General features: G+C 42.6%; 1 protein-coding gene across 1 annotated transcript in view; it reads left to right on the forward strand.

Annotated features, from left to right (window-relative positions):
* pard3bb (par-3 family cell polarity regulator beta b) overlaps positions 1-22,124 on the forward strand; it is a 180,929-nt gene that overhangs the window by 115,000 nt on the left and 43,805 nt on the right. The window contains exon 22 of the mRNA XM_034561246.1: positions 12,956-13,073. Coding sequence (XP_034417137.1) covers positions 12,956-13,073 — 118 coding nt within the window. The remainder of the gene's footprint in view (positions 1-12,955; positions 13,074-22,124) is intronic.

Here is a 22,124-nt window from a genome sequence, read left to right on the forward strand (position 1 = left end):
CTGATGCTTATAATTTGTCCAAACCTTTGACAAACTCCAAAGTAGAGGTGCAGCAGGCCTCTGAAATAACAATGATGTTTTCCTTTGTTCCCCAATTTTCCAATGAATGATTCAAATAACCAACGCGGTTGCTTAATACATTCTTCTGCAACAGTTTCATCGAGTTCAAACATCATGTCAGTTCCTTCCGGGCAGCAGACCGCATGATATGGCAATTTCCATATCGGTCTTGAAATACAGTCAATGATATTCCCACAGCACACATTCAGCCTGGCTGCACATGTGCATTTTTGTGTATGCTCGTGAGTGTAAAGAGATTTATTTTTGTTATCAGTGGTTTGCTTTAAACAGCACTATTATGGAGGGACAGTTATTTAACCACACGGCACTGTAATATATCACACTGTCTCCTTCTCAACCAGCCCGGCACCTTTAATTCTAAAGGGCACCGCCTGCTCGATTCCTTATGCATGGAGGAGTTTAATGCAGACTCATTTAGTGAACCCATTACACACACACACACACACACACACACACACACACACACACACACACACATTTGGGTAAAAATTACACTTACACAAAGGCATGAATGTGTGTCCCACACAGGCCTTATCTAAATGTTTCTTCCTGCCTCTTTCCATCAAAGTGTTTCCCCTGTAATCATCCCGTGCGTAAGACAACCTCCACAAGAAGGCATCTCATTTTCAAAATGCTGCGTGTGAACAACGGGCCTCCACATTAGCACGTTGTTCTTATGAGATTTCAGTCAAAAGTTATTTGCCAGAATCCACATAAATACAGCTGAGTGACATCACCTTTAGTGTGTGATTCACTTTTTGACATTTGCAAATAAGTGATCACACAGCAGGCTCGATGCAACGGTAAGTTGTCTTCCTATATGTGTTGCCACTCAGCCCCTCGCCGGGCTTATGTTGGATGGCGTGCTGGGATTAAAAAGAATAACATTTAAAAAAAGAATGCTTTTTCAAATCACTGTTGGCCTGGCGTCCCCCCTCCTGCAGCTCCCATCTCAGTACACAGATGGACACACTGGAGGGCCTGAGTGGCTCACAGAGCTCGTAGCTGTGGGAATCAGGCTGGGAGAGAAAAGGGCGGCAGCAAAGGAGCTCTTTTGAAGATTTTCAAGTGGAGAGCAGGATTCTTTGCCCACCCCTGTGCACGCATGCACACACACACACACACACACACACACACACTGTCGTTCACTCTTATCCTCTCCCCGGAACCATTTCCTCCTGCGCACTCGCATGCTTAGGTGCCTGCACGAAACCGAGTGGTTAGGATGTCAAACACACGCGCGCACACAGAGTCCATTTTCTGAAGTGACCACCCAAGCCTTGGGTAAGTGCTGCCTTCCGTTTTCTGGGGCACCCCCCTCCCATCCTCGCCCAATCACTACCACCACTACCTAACCCTTCCAAGTGCCCCCTTGCAGGTTACCATAACAACCACAATCTCTGGCACTCCACCAATTAGAAAACAATCAGTCTGGAGAGACCGGAGTGGAGTGAGCTTGAGAAAGAGAGAGGCGCTGTCGAGCATGAGTGGAAGATAAATGGAGAGCAAATAACATCACGAAAGAAAGAAAGTAATGTAAAGGAAAATAAAGAGTGGAGGGCGAGGGTCCAGAGTCACCGTTTAAAGCAGAAAGCAGAGCTCCTTCTAACCTCATAAAATGAACAGCACAATACAGTTATACTTATCGAATGCAGTGGCCGTGCAACAGATGTCAATAATGCTGTTGTGTCAGAGGGGTGTGGATTCAATTCTGAAAGGTGTTAGCAAAACCGTGGCAGGCCTATACTTGTCATTGTGTATTTTAGTGCATACCGTATATACATAACTCACCTTTTACATTTTAGACAAATATAAAAACACCATGGTCAATATGAAAATAGCCCTCATACCATTGTTAATACCAAATTAAGCTGTATAACACAAAGCCCCCCCCCTTCTACCTCCTCCCTCTAAGTGTCACTCTATCTGTGTTTGCTTGACTAAAGAGGATAAACATGTTGGAAGTGGTTCTGCCATTGGCTTTCACTTGTCCCACCATCTGCCAATGCGAGAAAAACTTTTGTTTGTGCTGGAGGAGCAGCCGCCCTGTTACTGCTTTACATCGCACAGCAATAGGCTTTTCTTTCTGTATCGCAAGCCACCAGATTCCCTGTGAGATAGACCGACTCTTACTGTCGGTGTGGCGCGGTGTAAGTAAGTCGGAGAGAAGAGGCGGCGAGGCTTCTTTTGACTGCTAAAATGAGACACACGAGCAAATGTATCCGTTTCTCACGGGATAGTTCTGATTGTTGTGCGAGGGACTTATTCATCATCAGTGTGTCACGTACAGTAGATGGTCATATCGGCACCCGGTTTGGAGGACGGACCAGAGTACCGACACAGTGCATTTCTTCCTCATACAACCCCCATCTCAAATCATCCGAACTATCCCTTAAAGCTTGCACATACAGTATACAGTACATTGCTCTCGTCCTAATTCACAGACGCGCTCCCAAGATTTGCATTACGGTTCATCGCCGTGAAAAGGCGACCAAGGGAGACTCAGATGAGCTCGTACAGGAGAGAAAGATGAGCTTTTAGCACTGCTTGACTGCTCACTGGAGAGGCTTTCTTTCCTCCATGGTAATTAATCAGATATTCTTCCAGCTCAATGAGTGCCTCGCACACAGTAATACGTACTCACAGTCTTTATCTCGCACACTTCTCACACACACTATGGAGGGAGCTTTTAGTGGGTGCCAGGTTGGTCTGTGCGTGTGCCGTTTTTCCACATCACTTTCTTCTTTTAGGTAATTAGTGACGGTGGGGAGGGGGTTGTGTGTGTGTGTGTGTGTGCGTGTGTTTTTCGAAGTGTCCTTGGGCAAGATACTGCAACCCAATTTACACCATCTGTGTGTGAGTGTGCTTGAATGTGCATTAGTGTAGCTCCTAATGAGCAGGTAGTACCTTTCATGGCCATCAGCGCATGAACGGGTTAATATCCACATGTGGGTTACAGTGTGATATATGTATATGTGTATATATATATATATATATATATATATATATATATATATATATATATGCAGGTCCATTTACCATTAACACTAAATCCTCTGGGGAAAAAAGCTGCAGCGGGAACAGTAACTCACAGACCCATTTTCAGTTAACTTTCCCACAAATGTGTTTGGCAGATCTGCAACACATCCTATTTTGTCATTTAGAAGCGGAGGCTTTATATACGTGCAAAATAAAATGTCATTGTTATTGAAACTCTGTGGAAAGAAATGTGGAATTTCAGCTAATTTAAGTGCTGAAAGGAGCAAGCGTATTCAAGGACCATGGCGGATATGAGAGAGACGTTTGGAGTGTTTTGGAACTAAAGGGAGCTAAAACTGAGGGTTAAGTGGGATTAGGAATAAAGAGGAAAGGGAGTTGAAGAAAGAAAACGGGGAAAGGGTGAAACAGAAGAGAGGTATGGAGAAGAAAGAGCCAAAACGAGTGTTTGGGGCTAAAGGAATAAATTAGCAGAAGGAAATGTTAACGAAAGTGAGGGATTTCTTTCTAAAAGCAGGAAGAGAGGGATACAGAGTAGGAAAAGTGGAGGATAAAGGTGGGGGGAAATAGGGGGAAGGGACAAAAGATGAATGAAAAGAGAAGAGGAGCGAGCGGGAGAGATTTGGGAGAAAATGGTTGAGGGTCACTGGATGTTTAGAGCGAAAAAAGAGATGAGGATGATTTGAAGAATAGAGGGTCTACATTCTGTGGCCTGAAAGGAGGCATGAGTGGACCCCCCATAATTGCAGGAATGAGAAAAGAGGATCAACTAGTGAAGAAAAAAAGGAAGAAAAGAAAAGGAAGCAAGGGATTCAGTGGGGGAAGAGAGACCGAGTGGATGTTTTAGGATAATTCAGCAGATGAGATGGGAACAAGGTGGACGAAGTGAGGGAAGGGGGAGCGGCTCAATAAGGACTAAAAGGGCAAATTAGATGGAGAAAGGGAGACGGGGAATTAGAAGAGAAAAAAAAGAAAGGGAAACTGAGCTGAGATGCTGAGAGTAAAGAATGTGTAGAGGACTAAATGAGAGGAATGAGAAGAGGGGGGGTTGATGAAGAGCAAAATGAGAAAAGGCCCAGAGTGCGTGTTCTGCCGACTCAAAGCACACGATTCAGCCTGGCTAATAAGAGAAAGCTCTCGAGAGGCACTCGTCCGCTCCATCCCTTCCTCCTTCCCTGGCGCTCTTTCCTTCAATATACCCATTCTGTGGCTCTCTTCCCCAACCCCCATGTTGCACTCTCTTCCTCTCTTTTTATGATTTCTGCCTCTCGTATTTGCCAAGTACTCCTCAATGGAAAATAAATTCCATGCAAAGGACATCCGGCCGCGATGGAGCACGAACGCAGTAAAAGGACTCACGGGCACGTAGACTCCGGAACACGTTAAGAGTTTCACACAAAAGGTTCATGCTCAGGGCCAAATATTTCATGTTATTTCCATATAAAACGATATGTGTTGTTCCTTTGTGTATTTATCTCATACCTTAGTTCATACAGAGGTAAAAAGGGAATTTGGTTTAAATGTAAGTATAATGGTAACCTGTAGTTAAGCAAAATAGACACTCTTTTTCTTGTGTGTATATTCTGTGTGTCTTTTATGAATCATACACAATGCAATACTGGTGGTAATCCGTGGTGGACTTGTCTTGGGAACCTTTGTAGATAAATAAAAACTTGTGGGGGGATGACGATTTAGCGATTATAGCTTTTTGAGGAAAGTGTACGATCCCTTATTATTATGCTTGAGGTTGGGTGGAATTGTTCTGGTTAAGATGAAGGAGGTGGCTGGTTTTGTTTCATTAAATAATGAAATCATATTGTGGCATCACAAGGGGACAGGTAGTGGAGGGGCGCTACAGAGTGGCCACCAGTGCAAAAACTACATCTCCCAGCCTGCCTCACCGCTCACCCAGCTGCAGCTGCTTAAGGCACCTGATTGAGGCAGGGCTGGGAGACTTAAGGGAGAGCACCTGGGAAGGAGAAAGGAGAGCGGAAGGTGAACCCACGAGCACCTGGAAGAGGACAACAAGGGAGAGGACCTCGTAGCCTGGATTCACCAGGATTGAGTTTTTGTTTGGTTAATTAACCACTTTCTCCTCCGGGATGTTTTGTGTTATCTAACTGGACCTTTTTTTTGATACTTTGTTGTTTTTGGATGTTACCTTGCTGGTGGGATGGGAAATAAACCTGGACTTTTTGTTAAATACCCTCGGACGTGCCTGTGTTCATCTCTCTCTTTGCACCGCCCCAGGCTAGCCTGTCCTAGCGACAGCCCGTGACACTACAATATATATTAAATCAAATGAACCTATCCTAGTTGAGTCCACATGGCCAACACATATTTGTATAACCAGCAGCATGATGGCATGGTCGTGGTGAAGTCATGTGACGTAAAGGTCAGCTAGAGTGACTTTTCAAACCTTCTGGAGTAATTGGAGCGACTAGTCAAGCGACAGTGAGGTGTAAAGGAGCCGGTAACACTTTCAGCAACGGGGACAAAAGTCCTACATGGATGTGACGAGCGATGAGCAATATATAGATGTTACGCAACGGATGAGCAAAGTCACAGTTCAGATTGTATCACGGATCTGATCAGCACAAAAGAAAAGAGGGAACAAATATATATACTACGATACTAATTGCATACAGATCCCTTTCTTGTGTTGTTTGGTTATACCAGCTGGTCTACAATGCTCCAGACTCAGACCGCTCTGAAGTCAGTGAAGCATCAGAAATTATAGATGTTATACTTTTACTTTGTTATTGTCTCTTTTTTGCTGTTGTAAAATGATAAGGGAAAAAAAGATGGTATTTTTATTGATTAAAACTAATATTTGTATTTATTTAAGAATGTATTTTAAGGTACTTTTTAATATAATGTAATTATTCCCTCGCTAATATCTAATTATGTTGCTGTGAAAACATCTCCGACAAATGTAATGAATTCAAGTTTCTCACCATCGCTACATGTGATGTGAACACATCACGATAATGTTAAAATGTACCTTCGCCCAATACTCATTTTAACTGCACACAGCCTGAACACTTCATAATGCAACTGAACGCAACCTTTAGCCGCGCTGCTGCTAACGCTACTAGCTCTCCTCCTGTCAATTTCCACACAGACCGCAGATCCACACTTGTCCGTGACACCACTAATTTATATTATATCGATATTTGGATGCCAGGTTAGATAACGTCATACATTTTTTATATCGTAATATGTCTTACACGCTGGCGAGGTGACGTAATTATCTGAATTTATCAGACTGTTCTCGCCATTATGACAAAAGATTCCCTGCCAATTGTAGCAACATGTAACCAGTTAAATATAACACTGAACTATACAAATCAACAGCCATTAACCCCTTGTGTCAGGTATACAACCAGCTTTAGAGAGATGCCATCTACAGCTATTGTCCTTGGCAGAGGCTTTAGGCAAATTGGCCTCCAGCCACACACACACACACACACACACACGCACACACACACATGGCTGTTAAAGTCAAAGGGGAATGTTGAGCCAGACAGCCTGCCTACATGATCTTATGCCAGCCAGTTTACCACCTGTAGCGTTGCTTCTCTCTCTGTCTGTCACACACACACACACACACACACACACACACACACACACACACAGAAGGCTTGTCTAAATAATGTTATGCCAGGCAATTTCCAATCTCTACAATACGCACACACGCACTGGTTATCATGAGGATTAGATGCCAGCCTTCTTTGCCACTGTGAGTGTCTCTCTTGCACACGCAGCCAGTCTGACTGATGTCACGGCAGTCGATGGAGCACTAATTACTCCCCGTGCTTTGACGCCGCCACGTAAGGAGAGGTGTCATATCCTGTCAGCTGCATTTTAAAAACACGTTTCACTTCCTGTTAGCCCGTCGAGGAAAAAGAAAGCAACCTGACAGCGCATACCACATACACAAACGCACCGTGTTACTCTTTCTTTCTTTCACTCTCTCTCTCGCCATACTTGCCCCTTTCTTTCTCTTCCCCCCGACCCCCGCGACCCACCTGCCAGCATTGGTGATCTTTTGTTGTCAGACTTCATTAGCGGAGACGTTGGCTAATTAGAGCCGAGCACAGGCTTGGGAGATTAGGAGGAAGGTGACGATGAAGAGCGAGGCGAGGGAGACGTGGAGGGAGGGGAGACGGAGGCCGGGCAGAGGAGATGGAGATGGGCAGATGATGAAGAGATTACGATGGAGTGGGAGGGAAGAAATGACGCCGGAGATGATTACCTGCATAAATTGCGGAGGGTAGAATGAGGCGAGTGGGGCTGGGAAAAGATGAATGGAGGAATTGGAAATAGATTGTGGAGACAGAGCCGTGAATACCCGCTGCACTAAATGAGTCACAGTAACGGGAAGCGCCGAAGGGCAAATTCGATGCATCATAGAAATGTCAACATGAGCGAACGCATAAAATAAAGAAGACTCGCACCCGCGTCAACACATGACGGACAATTACTCGCATTGATTAAGCTGTTTTTGTTACTAGCAAGTAATCCTGGGTTGTGTGTTTGTGTGTGTGTCGACAAGTGAGAGCAAGCAGCCGGGTAAAACTCAGACACTAGATACAGGGAGAGGGAGGGAGGACCATTGACCTGTGTCCGCTGTCGTGATGCGGCTGATCCTCGTCAGACACCGCTGATAACGATCCTCGACTCAACAGCTGGACTCTGGGGAGAACACACAGACCGGCACACATTCGTGGACGTGTGGAACGAGGTAGAGACAACGGCTCCCTCTTGTCACTTTCAGCCTGCTCCGTTTCCTCTGTTGTCCCAGTTATCGACTGCTTGTCCTGCCACAGCCGAGAGACGATACCGGCATAACAATAATACAGTCATCACCCCTGTTAGACTGTTCATCTGTGAGTTCAAATTGTTAAAATGCTTACTGAATCATATAGTTGTATTTAATTGATTATGTAGAATTTAGATTAGTTCCCGTAACCCGTACTATTGGTTAAAAAGGTGTTCAGGTTCCTGTTATATCACATCTCACAGTGAGTCAATGTCCATGTATTGTTGCCTTGAAAAGGGTAAGACAGTCCTTTATTACTTTGACATTTCTAAAGCTACAGTTATTGTTTGCTGCATTGATTAGCATCACCAGGATGCAAAGTCGCAGATTTCCTCTTTTCCATTTATATAAAGCGTGGACCATCTCTTAAGCTTTTTAAAATCAATTGCAGTTTATGTTTTCAAGCTATCATTGATTTTTCCAAATGGCTATCAGGACTTTGTGTCTGTGCTAATGAAAGGAAATCCTACTTTACTCTTTTTTTCAGAAGGTCAAGAGCTCTGCCAGCGGTTAGCATCTTTAGAAATCCTTTTCTTCATCTTTGTTCCTTCCAAGAATGCAAGACTGACACAATTTGACTCCCTCTGATACTGAATTTTAGCTCTCTATCCAACTGAGAGATATCCAGAGAATCTCACTAGTTTCTTGTCTTTCTACACACATACTAACACACACATTCGCTCACACACACACATATTTGCAGACATGTGATAAATCAGACTGAGCTGAGGGTCTGAATGACATATTCCCCCTGTGCCACATCTAAGAGGAGACCATACATCACCTGTGTGTGTGTGTGTGTGTGTGTGTGTGTGTGTGTGTGTGTGTGCGTGCGCGTGTGTGTGTTGCTCGTGTGGCAGACTGCACCAGAGCCATTTTGTGTCAGATTTATGGAACCTTTCAGCTCAAAGTCATCTGTTAGAGAGCACTAAATAAAGGTGCGTGACCCGTCCTTTCTCTTTTTCTTTGTCTCGCCCTTCGTCTATTGTGACCGTCTCTTTTTCTGTTCCTGTCTTTCTTCGATACACCCTTTATCATATGTTCTTTTCTGATGTAAGGGAAAGACCAATAGATGTCCAGGTAGATTTCCCTTTAGATACCAGCAATGTTTATTTGCATTATTGGTGTGGTTATTAAGTCCAGCTTGAAGTGAACCCGCTGATAATGCCTTTTCAAAGTATTTACATTTAATGTGGGCATTAGAGTGTAAATAAATAAAGTATCTTTCAAAGTGTTAAACGTTTTCTTTCCTGAATAGATTGGGCAGAATTTGACTGATTTCGCATCACGTCATAAAAAATTAATGTTAAACCTGACCGATGATCACATGTCTCACTTTTTTCTGGCTTCAGCGGCAGAGTCTCGCATTTTGTGACAAAGATCCTAAAACTGATTAAAAGCAAAAGTGCACGTTCTTTAGTCAGGCTAGTAAATATTTACAGGCTTTAATGACAAGGACATATTCCTCTGCTGTGGACATTGATATATTTGAGACCATATTTCCCCATGTTATTAATGGAACAGAAGTCTTAATTATTAATAACAGCATTATTAACAGCTCTGCCGGGTTTCTGATTCTGATTTTAAACATTTATAGAATTATTATTGGTGTGGCAGAGCTAGAGCAGGAGATTGATCTTCCTGCGTGTGCGTGTACATATGTGTGTGTGTGTGTGTGCGCGCGTGCGTGTGAGGGTGTGTGTGTGTGTGTGTGTGTGTAAAGCTCAGATCTATGCTTTTATTTTGGCCTTAATATAATATAATACTCAAATATTCCAAATTGAATGCCATAGTTATTCCTGATGAAAGATTGGAGTAGTTAAGTAGAAAAACTGCATTTTATTGGCAAACATATTTTTAGTACCATATGAATCAAATCTATTGGTGTTTAATGACCACGAGGTAGTTAAAAAGTGATGTCATACAACTCTTCTTTTTTTTATGGCTTATGTGTTTCTCTCATCAATAGCTTCCTCTGTCTGTGGTCATGAAAATATTTGCATAACTGTGTTTATATCTTTGTGTGAGTGTCGTGTTATGTCTTTGTTTATCATATTTATTTATTCTTGAGCCTCTTATTTTTATGCCGGGTCATAAACCTTATGAAGTGTGTGTGTGTGTGTGGGGGGGGGGGAGGGTTGCATCCACATGAAACAGCCCCACCATAGAGCACAGAGGAGAGTGAACCAAAGCACAGAGTAAAACAGAACACATTTTAACAATGTCCTTTTAAATCCTCGTGTCTTTCCACTGGCTTTATATGCAATCACACCACTTTGTTTTATCTCTCACCTTTAACCTTCTCAGAAGGGGAGGGCAAGAGGAAAGGGAAGAAGAGGGATATGATTTGAGTTCCTATGAATGTTTATTTCTGTCTATGTGCTACACTTGTGATGAGCTGCCTCAGGTGTTTCTCTGCCTTCCTCATTGACACGGGCGTACTTGATAAAGCAGCAAGCACAGAGGCTCTGTAGCCCCAACCAGCGCGAGCAAAGACGGCCTCAAGTCCATGTTGTTTACGGCAGGCAGCACATGACAGCTTCACTCCTTCCGTTTGTAACTGTCACTTATAAAGATATATAATTAAAATTCATTCTGTTGGCATCGGTGGGCAATTTGAGCAGCTCGGCCTCGCCCGGCTCAGATAAGTCAAACTTAACATCTCTGTCAAAAACACTGTATATTGTATCCTCGCCCATAACGTCCTCCGCACCATATTTTGTGATGCAAACGTAGCAAGCTTGCAATACAAGCGGAGCGAGCGAAGACGTTCTGTTGCTGAGCGGCATCTCTCGAGCCTCTGGCCACCAGGAGGAACGCCAGCTGAAATAACGTGTAGTTCTTCCTCACCTCCAACGACGTCACCGCCACGTCAGATGTAGCAGCTGCTAACTCAGCTTTCTCGAGTGAATACAGGCACACGGTGAAGAATGTATCGGGTAAGATCGACTACATTCATCATCAGCACCGATCGGACGTCCACGTAAAAGGTTTCACATCCAGAGGCGAGAGGAGAGTCAAGTGATGCTGACACAGCTCTTTTACTCCTATAGGCTAGAATATGGAGCACAGATACACACAGATGGGAACACACACCGATTGAGTCTAGATTGTGTTTCACTCTAATGTATTTCCTCTGCACAGTATGTGCTGTAGATAGATAACTTATCTCAGTCTAATGTTACTCCCATTCCTCCAGTGAATTTCAAATCGAAAAAAAACCCAGAATGAATGAAGGACAGGTGGTGCACATTACAGTCAGTCATAAATACTACCAAAAATCAACAAAAACACCCCCCAAAAAAGAAAAGATACACAGATTTAAAACAGTTTAACAGAAAGTTGGAGACCAAGGTCGTTTGGTGGATGAAGGTGATGCCAAGGGGACATTAAAAACACAGTCATGTTTCCTGTGATCTGAGGGTGAGAACGCATGCAAAAGGCATGATTTGTGATGTGGGACGAGGTGTGATGTATTTTCAGATTTGCAGCTATGATAGCCGTTCACACGCCTCTCTGGGTTAATGATTTCAGAGGGGGGAAGTGGAACGAAGGGTCGAGAGCAAAATGGGGTTCGAGAATTGTAAGCTTGTGTTTTTCTGAAGAGAGTTTATGGTTTGAAAAGCAAGATTTAGTGTTTACATATTTATTTATTTTCAACGTTAAATTGATGTTATCATTTTGAAAGCATAGATTGAGCCATATTTTAATTTGTTTTGTTGATGTTTTTTTATTTGTATTATTAATTATCTTCAATTTGTCAGCTAATTCAGCAGCCTTTTCTTAATATTATTGTAGTAAAAATCAAACAACTTGAACGTGCCGAACTATTCTCTTGCATGTTGCCGTTATTAGCTTTGGTAACGTTTTCGTGTAGTTCTGTTGAATGTCACTGTGTCTCGATGGCTGGACGAACATGGACCTCAGTGTGTTTTATTGGGGATCGTTAGTTTTTTTTTCTTAGATCTTTTGTTTATTGGCTTTTTGTGCATAAATTGAAAGAGAGGAACACGGCTGCTATGAAGAGGTTTTTGAGTATTTCCCTAAGGTTTGTTACCTGGACAAAGAGCCCTGTAAGAGATAGAATATTCATTTTCAATTGTTTTTGGCCGTGGATTTCTAGTGTAACAGAAACAAATACCCCCAAAAATTGTGGCTCACATGCTGAGTTCTGGAAATGCAACACTCAGAAGGCAAGGTGTTGTTCACAGACCGCCTCGGAGACGGGAGGAAGGTGTTTTGCTCTTCCTCTGACTTTCCATAAATTGCCTGATGGTGCATCAATAAATTTGTCCTCCTTCCATCAATCAGGCTCATGAAATTGCACACTGCAGTTGTAATGTTGAATATGTGTATGATGTGACTTATTATGTGTGGATGTGTTTGTACGTGACTCGCAAGGGTGCCCAGGGGTCACTGTTGATATGCTGTCGTTTTCTCCACTGTTGACAGAGAGAAAGAATATTCATGATTGATGATTGTTTTCTTGCCTTTTGCAAGAGAAAAAGCAAAAAGGTGGAAAAACAGATATAGATGAAGGCAGTCAGAATGATCAAGAGCTTGTGTGTGTGTGTGTATGTGTGTGTGTGTGTGTGTGTGTGTGTGTGTGTGTGTGTGTGTGTGTGTGTGTTGCCCGTATTCATGTACACAGGAGAGTCTGTATCACTGCATTCAAACCTCTGCAGGCGGTTGTGGGTAAATCCCTGTTTGAATAAGCGGATGCCTTCTATTGGCTCGCTCGTCATCGGTTGCCGATTTCATATGTATAAAATGTTTTCTAATATAATGATACTGATTCACAACACCGAGGCTACCCAGTCCAAACCAAGATTTCAAACTTTATTACTCCTTCCAATCTTGACAAAAGCAGGGCAAATCACATCCACTCTTTCCGTTCTGACCTTTCACAATAAAAGCTCTAGACATGTAATATTCATGGAGGTGGGTTTTGAACGTTCCGTGTCATTTATTCATCATGCCCCCGGCGTGTAAAGACCTTTAGAGGTGTAAAAGCGTAATTAACCCGGTTGTGTTTGTGCTTGTGTGTGGCAGTGTGGACAGGATCCAGCAGCTACGAAGAGAATACCAGCAGGCGAGGAGAGAAGGAACAGTGCCACCTTATGAAGAGCTGGACCCACGACGCAGAGGACATGAAAACGAAGCAGCGAGGGTGAGGACCGCAGACAGTGCACTTAGTTTCCACACAGGAAAAAGCAAGTCCACAGACACGGAAACGGATCCCGATCTCTTGATCCAAAGCATTGTCTGTCCTTACACAAGTTCAACCTCTCACCAGTCCGTCCATCATCGGGTTGTCTTTCCATGAGATGGCGTGTGTTCACGTGTGCTGAGCATTTCTTATCAGAATCCTCATTGCTATATCGCGTTTGTAGCTCTCAGTCTCAGGGTGCTCTGCCACGTGAGCGTCTCCTGTGGGCATCGAGCTGATCGGACTGAATCGCTCCATTTCCCGCTGATGATACACACACAAAGGACATAAGTGGAGGTTTTAATCACTTGTCATCCTGCAGGTAGTGGTTTTCAAATCACAGAATCATAATAAGCGCGCAGACCGGAGGAGTCGTGCTGGGAGAAGTTTAAAATAAACGTCCGCAATAACAGGTGCAATATTAACGTGCCAACAGGAAATCACCACCCACACTCGTACCAGGTGTCAGTCGACAATGACTTTGTTAGCAGTCTGTCGCTAAGCAAATGTATGCTTTACTATTCTAATCCTCACAGTGCCAGTATTTTTGACATATTTCTTTGTCAATCAGAGACTTGACAATATGTTTCTTCTGCCAATGTTTTCTTTAGCTTTCTCTGTTCAGAGAGTGCGTTCGTGCTTTCGAACTAACATACTTGAGGGTTTGTTTCTTTAAACCTTCGGTCTAGAATGTGTTTTTATAGGTTTCGATGTTAATAGAGCAGGTGGAGAGCAAAACCTGTCAAACGTTAGCAGACTTATTACAGTTGTTTTTAAGGCTCTGCCAAACCATTTGTACCACTGTTGACTTTTTCAGACACTCTTTATCTATACAAAACTTTCATCTGTCATTTTACATTTACACAAGGGCAGAAGAGCTCTCAGAAACTTTGAGTTGACGTCATGGAAACGTAGAATATTTATTAATGGTTATTGTTAGTGAATATTAAATCTCCGTAGGTGTACACAGTACTGCAGGCTGTTTGGGACCTAATGGTTTTTCCCTCTCAGGAACCTTTCCGTTAATGAAAACAAATTTGAATCAGTCCTCTCTCCGGGACGCAGTAAAGGTATCGTTGGGTAACGTTTGTCGTTTCAGAACACACACGACGTTGGCTCTAGTTTAGTCTCACTTTAAAACCAACTGCATTACTCTGAAGCCAGGTGCCTCCTGACTCCCTTTGCCTCCTCTTGTTACGACGACATTTCAGCTTGGCATCTTTATGGCTCTTTAAGGAAAAAATAAAATCAGCCTGAGCAAAACAAAATGAGTCTCCCCGATGGAGCTGAAATTAATCTGCTATGACAAATGGATGGGTTTTTTTGCAGCACATCCCAGTTTAACCACTGCACCGTGATCCTCGCTCTGAACAAGGATACTGTCAAATCTCATCAGGAAAAGCTAAATAGAGAGTAAGATCTCCTCAGGCATGTCATTCCAGGGCATAAAGGCCCTAAAGGACAAGGCTCGGTCACTCGTGGTCTTGAGCCTTGACTGGAATAGCTCAAAGGGTATTATTATTGGAGGAGCTCAGATTTAACAGTTCCATAATGTTGCCAGGGCCAGGCCATTTAAAGAGGCCACAACAGGTTTAATGACATATAGCTTTGCAGCTGAGGTTTACTCAGCATGATTAAACCGGGGAAAAAGCATTGTAGTAATAAAGATGTGATGAAATGAAGACCTGTATAACACAGGGTTCTCAGGAGAACACACACTTTGGTATCAAGTTGAAGCCAAAATTCTGAAAACCGGAAACCTGATGGTACCATAGGGGCCAGGGATCAGGGCTTGAGACTAATGTAAAAAAAATGAATGGAAAAGATTCCCATGTAATGCTACATTGTCCATCCATCCATCTATTATCACCCGCTTATCCGGGGTCGGGTCGCGGTGGCAGCAGGTTCAGCAGGCCGACCCAGGCTTCCCTCTCACCCGCAACACTTTCCAGCTCATTCTGGGGGATCCCGAGGCGTTCCAAGGCCAGCCGGGATATATAATCCCTCCAGCGTGTTTGAAAAAAATTCAAATTATATCAACCAATTAAATCAGGCGAAGCAGATTTTTCAAACATTCTATATATATTCGGGTTTTACACTACTTATTGGACAAAAGACACAGCCTTGTGTTTCCATGATATCAGCCATATATCAGCCATATTCAGCAGTTTATTTTGCATAATGTAACAAAATAGTGATATCAACATTGGATGATTCAGATCTTTTGGCATTGTTTCCACACTGAGTGTTCATACCTCGGCCACTTTAATTTCGATCTTAAAGTCGTTTGGTTTGTGACCAGCCAGGGGCAATCTCTTTTCCTTGTGCGATCGATAGCCGCACATTACACCGTTCTCTGCCTCCAAATGAGAACGGTGTTGTTGTTTATTAAGCTGAGAGGGAAAGCAATTAGCATGCTTCAGAGGTGGAAATTAAGTTTGAAGTTTTGAAAGTTGGAAAAAAAAGAAAAGGGGGGGAAAAATCTAAAGAAAAACAGAGCAGGAGCAGTTGCCACAGTGCATAACAAGCCCCTCTCATTAAGGATGATGCATTTATTAATTAAAGCAGAGGTGATTATTTACCTGACTGGCTTTCTGCTGTGGGAAGTGTAGAGGGAGAAGTAATGGTTATGGAAGTGAGCCGACAGCAAACTTATTCAATTTCACTTTTATTGGTTTGTTTGTTTCTCCTTAAGACATTTATATATTTTTTTGTTTAGGATTGGCTGAAAAGTAAAAGCAATGGGAAGTGTAAAGAGAGAAAGTGGTGGACAAAAGAGAGAGAGAGAGTACCTCTTGCAATGTTGCCACAGTAAACTGAATGTTTTTTTCCACCCATAGCTCCATTACCATCTCATTGATTCATGGTTATGGGTTAGCTGTCTCTGCTAGCAAAATGATGTTTGCCTAAAAACAATTATCAAACAACAAAAGCCACACCACAAGTTGGTTTCCAAGTGGGGCCATTGTGTGCTTGTGGGTGGGCGGGTGTATTTTGGAAGACATCCACAGACTTTCTCCTGAAGGAGAGGGGAACTAAACCAACAGGGCGCTGTTGTCACATTCACGTGCACACATCCATGCACGATCCTGCATTGAGGGTCTGGAAGCCAATTGTTGCAGTGGGCGGTGTAACACTATATCATCGGATTAAATTAATGAAACGCTTTTATCTTACTTACTTTGGGCGTAAATATGTGCGTTCATTGACATGTAGTCATTACTAAGGGTGTGTGGCGTGATGCCACATTCAATTTAGAATACACTGAGGTAGTGCTGCTGACTTTTATTTTGATTTAACCTGTGCACTTGCGTTGTGTTTATCCTGTGAAGGGTTTTTCTGGGCCTCCACTCATTTTTGCACCTTTATGGTTTGTTACAAAGATGCCTGAGGCTTTTCATTCAGTACAGCCACACGGCGGAGTAGCCACAGGAGCAGTTGGAGAATAAGTGCTTCGCACATGGGCATCTTAAAGAAAAAAAAAAGTCTTAACTGCACAAAAAGATGAGGTTCTTTGGTCCTTATCCAGCACACTGTTCATATTGCGCCTTCTCATCAAGCACCTCCTGTTCTTTTAGTCGTGCTGTATTTATTTCATCCATTGGGGTGTTTGTTGTTTGGAAGATGATCATTTAGCGAACACATTTTTATCGGCGACCATGATGTTACAGTTGGTATTTTTGACCTCCAAAATAGAAAATAAAATATTCCCAGCCACTGACCTTCTCGTTGCATGACACTTGATACCGTAACTTAATGTGCATTCACTGTATATCAAGCAAAATTCCACAAATAGAAACTCCACAGCCGAATGTCCTCTTAGTCTCATGGGCCTGTGCCCGCTTCCATCGTAGATCACGAGTCCTTCACATCAGCAATAGTGGTTCATTCATACGCTGTTTATGAAACAGTCGCAAGCAGCTGGTCATATTCCTCTTTGTTTCAGTAACCTGTATTCCTGCATTTGGTAACATTCTGCTTTAACAAAGCAGTTGGAAAACGTGTGCAACTTTCTGTCCATTAAGACAAAGGCTCGGACCGCATTAGAACGTATTACGCATCTCCATTCTGGCCACTCTCTAAAATGTGATCTTTTCCTTGTGTACCTGTTGTGTTGAGCACATTTCTGAGTTAGAAGAGCCTTTTAGCGGCCCGAGTCCCAGTCAACACCAAGCCCACAAGTATCAGACAAACAAAAACAAATGCGTCCGCTCTTTAGGCGGATGAAAGCGTCTTGTTCCCATTACAACCAATAGTAGTCAAGTGAAGACAAGACAATGATACTCTATCTGTTTATCTGTCTCGATAATACACACCCTTATCTTCATCTTCCTGTCCATGTCCTCCGTCTAATCCCTGTTATTTTATAAATTGCTCATGCTTACTGCTCGAAAACTAAAGCTGAGTGGAAGTGGTGTCAGCTGTCAGGCTGTGGAGCTCATGTTTGAACCTCTTCTATATTCTTGCCTTTGAGCCAACCATAAGAAACATGTCATGTGAGTGAAATAGATTTTTGCTTTTCTCATAATATTTGTTGAAGCTAACCTGATAGGCGGACTTAACATGTCATGGTATCACTTTTCCTTTCAGCATTTAGATATATATTTGTTGCCATAAGAAGCTATCTCTAAAGTTATTATTGTACATAAACCTTACGTCAGCTGGAACAGAGGAAAACTCCTTTCGTTCTCCATCCTCGAGGAGTTACGGTGAAGCCGGCAAACCAGACAATCTGTCGTCCACCTTTCTGCTCCCCTCTGTCCCCATGTCTGGGATGGTTTTAGTTTGAGTCCTTGTCTTCTCCCATCAGCTGCCTCCTCACTGCTACAACACATACAATGTCATGTAAAGAAAGGGGTTGGTCTGTTACCAATGCCACTATCCAAATGGAAATGTCGGTTTTCTCACACTCTGTCGAGTGCGTTTCCCATTTAAAAAGTCCACAGACCCACTTCGCTCATTCAGCTCTCCTCTGACGATGACTCTGTCTTCCTGTTAACTCTTGCTGGGCAACCCTGTGCTTCCCCTTGCAGTTGCCTTTCTGATGTCATGTCCGTTTTTTGCCGTCTTGGCCAGCTCTCCATTAAATGGCACACGACGAAGGATGCCGTTTGCTCGTCTGTGGGTTTTGGTGAAGAGCAACTGTTAGTTACGCGGTGTTCAGCCTCAAAGTCACTTTCAATGGTAACCAGTGACACAAAGCAAAGTCAAAGATGAACCGGACTCATCTTTTGTTAGCGCAGAGGAGCAGTCTTTGAATGAGGTAAACAGGATTTCATATTGAGGTTTTGCCTTTTATGAAGAATCTCTTCTGTTTTTGGTATGTTAGCTAATCGTGGCTCTGTGTTTTTCTATGCCGGCCCGTGGCAGCCTGAACATTGTATTTTCATCAAGCCATCGGGAGAGCATTTTGCTCTCCCATTTCCACATTGATCGGATCAACAAAATGTATTTATCTTCTAATTCTGACTGGTGAAAATAAATACATTGATCCAAATAATGCACTTTTATATAAAAATTAAAAAAAATTGCATGTGGAAAAAAACGACAGCACTAGACTGTAGAATAGAACAGATTTGGTCACTGTTGGAATTGTTTCACCAATGCACTCCTGATACTTCCCCGATGTGGTTGTGTGGCCAGCCAGCTGTTCCCTGTGGGTTTTTTTCAGGTCTATAGAAATTTTTCTATGAAGCTATGAAAACATGGCGAACGGTTTCCACCCAGGCAGTCAGACAGTTTTTATTTACCAATTTGATATTCCATTTCACCATTGCTCACATGAAGACGTGCACGCATGCAGACAAGGCCTGGCAATGAGTCAAGTCTCAGTCGTGTTCATGGCCATTATAATGCTTCAGTTTGAATGGTCATGGACTGACTACTGGTCATGCTCTTGTCAAATACTATCTTCTTAGGTTATGTATGTTTTAGATCCTCCACAAAACCAGAACCAAGTTAATCACGGAACAAGAATTTGGTAGATATGATGTGCAAACTACTTTATAGTCTTCAACCTATTACATTTATATTGACCTCAGCTATTACTCCAGAAAGTCAATGTCAGAATGTTCTGTTCGAGTTGAGCCCAACAAACAACCTCTTCAAAATGTCTACGATAGATAATAGAAGGCATCATTTGACTTCTCTACATTTAACAACATGTACATTTGTGAGTGTTATTGATACAGAAAGATAGATCGAACTCTCTTGTTTTATGGGTAACGTAACAAAAAAGAAGAATGTAAGTTTCAGTAGCAGCTCTTCCTCTGAATATCATCATAGGCAGAGGTTGCCATTGCCAACACATCAAGGGAAACATGCTCCCGGACATAAAACTGGCAGAATTGCTCATCTGTGCCGCCTCCAAATGTTGCTCAAGAGGACCTTGTATCATATCCTGTTGATCAAGCCTGAATTCCTTGCATGGTCAGAACTACGTCCGGTCCTGGACTGTATGCAGACGAGTGTGCCCTTTATGTTTTTACATGTATTCATATTGTGTGTTCGTGTGTGTGTGTGTGTGTTTCTGGATTTTTTTTTTGTCTTTTGGTTCAAGGTTTCAGTCCTCTGAACTGGGTCCAGTATTCTCTCTAACCTTGTTACTGTTACCACCCAGAGAGGTGACCCATTGTCTGATTCACAATAGCATTTGGGAAAACCCCAGCATGTGATTCTCATAACCTTTCTTATTCCTATTTTCTTTCTTTTGCCAATTTTTAAAACACACTAATGTAAACTGTCTTCCCTTTTCTTACTTTTATCCAGGTGTCTGACATCTTCAACGTGCAGTTGAACTCTTAAGGTTTCAGCTAGGGATATCAATATCTAACCGTAAACCGACAGAATAAGTGAAACATTAAAAGAAATCCTAGTTTTACATTTAGTTTTTTTTAACCCAGAGGCAGAGGTGGACACCTCTATGAGACACAGTCAACACCAGATCAACCCCACAGCATGTCGTCATCTTGTTGAAGCTGTCTGCTTAAGTCACAAACATTCGTCCATTCTAAACGGTTGGCCTACATTTTAATATTGTCTGTTAACGGTTAATGGTTAACGAGAGCTGGTTATCTGTCAGAAGGGGAAAAACAAAATTGTCATGCCTAGCTTCAACCATTGTGTGCGTTCTCTGTATAATAGAAACATAACTCCCACAACTTCCCTTCAGATAATCTTGAAAAAAGGAGCACCTTCGACGAGTTGAAATAAATCACAAATAGTGGTTCACTGCCACTGACGGGGCTGACCTGGGCAAAGACGGAGCGCCTTTCCACAATGATAACACAATTTACTGCCACAATATGTGTGCATTCGTCATGAGTATCACCCACTGAGACCCATGACTAACAATGAACACAGATTTTCCATCCCGTAGAAGCAGAATGAAACAGTGCCGCTGTCTCTCTATTTGGAGTGCTGGGTGAATCAAGGTTAGGTCTCTGATTCCTCACTCATAGTTCACACACACACACACCCACACACAGAAAAGAGTGACATAATCAACTAGTGTCGTTATGTGGCTTTTGTTTGACCATGAAGAGATGAATTAGCTTTTGTTGTGACATATTGTGGTGCACCCTATAGAACTTTATGGTTTATAATGAATATTGTCTCTCTCAAACAAAGGGAAGTTCCTGTCTTTAAACCTGCATCATGCCACCGCACACATACTGTTTAGTTCAGTTGGTATATGGTTCATGAATTTCAAGCACGTTGGATTTTACCAAGCAAAGTAAATAAGTATTGTTTTTGGCCAAACAGTTAAACCTTCATCAATCCAACTCTGTATGTGTTTCACTGAAGACCAAACTTTTGATTTAAAAAAAACCCAAACATACAAGAGCTGAAGTACAGGATAAAAGTGCTGATGTCTTTGGGCTGCAGGCCTCAAACAGTTAAACGCTGAGGCCGTTACGCTGCATATAAACTGGGCTTTGATTCATGCACTTTTGATGAAGGCTGAGAATTACTTTTTATACTTTCTGACCGCACTGGGGGTAGTTGGTAGTGCATGTAATCTAACCTATTCAGGGAAATAATTCCTAAAACCTGTTCTGCCTTTAGAGTGCAGTAAATTAAGGCATTATAAATATGCCACAACACACTATGATGAGATATTTTCTTCCATAACATGGAGTCCTACTTGAAAGACCTTTTGTATTTGTCATTTTATAGACATGCTGGGGCAAACAAAACCCTTTTGCCCACACTCTCGCCTCATTCTGTGACACACACACACACACACACAGACGTAAGCTTTTTCATTGTGTCCTCTAAACCGTTCATGTGATATCAGCCATTATAAATAGAAATAGCCGGGCTACCTTGGGTGCTTTATAGGTGGACAGGCAGGGAATCGGACCCCAACCCTCTGTAAGTAGAGAGGGACAGCAGTAAACCTTGTGGCTGAGTGGCTCTTTGTTATAACAGACAGGGTTAAGAGAGATGTTTGTGCTGGACATAAAAACTGTTTTTCTACTCCCACTAAATGAATTCTCTCCCTCTTTGGTTTGTGTTGTTTCAGAATTGTATCTCTGACTAAACCTCCCTGTTTCCCGCTCCTCCCTCTACAATAAGAGGTGCATCATTATTTTTCTATTAAACATGGCATTAGGGAATAAAATGCTGTTGTTGTTTGCTTGTGATGATTGATAGGTCCATCCATTTATACATACTATATACTATATCCTCCTGGCACAGAGTTCAAGCAGTCAAACATAGAGGAGGATGGGGGGGGGGCATGCTTATCACAGACAAAACAGTATGTAGCAAGTGTAATGAGGGAAGCAGAATTGGATAGATGAAGAGAGAGAAGGAGAACAGGGTAAGAGTTTTTCAGTATGCAGACTGTGCCCAGTAGGGCCGTATTTCTCCAGTCTCCATTATTAATGCCAGCTCTGGGTGACCATAAATTCACTGGAATTTACTGGAATATACCACATCACCAGACTGCATTTCTAATCTGATGATTTGAAGGGGATACTTAATCAACATTCACACACACACACG

The sequence above is a fragment of the Cyclopterus lumpus genome, chromosome 21 (genome assembly GCF_009769545.1).
Source record: "Cyclopterus lumpus isolate fCycLum1 chromosome 21, fCycLum1.pri, whole genome shotgun sequence".
Taxonomy (NCBI): domain Eukaryota; kingdom Metazoa; phylum Chordata; class Actinopteri; order Perciformes; family Cyclopteridae; genus Cyclopterus; species Cyclopterus lumpus.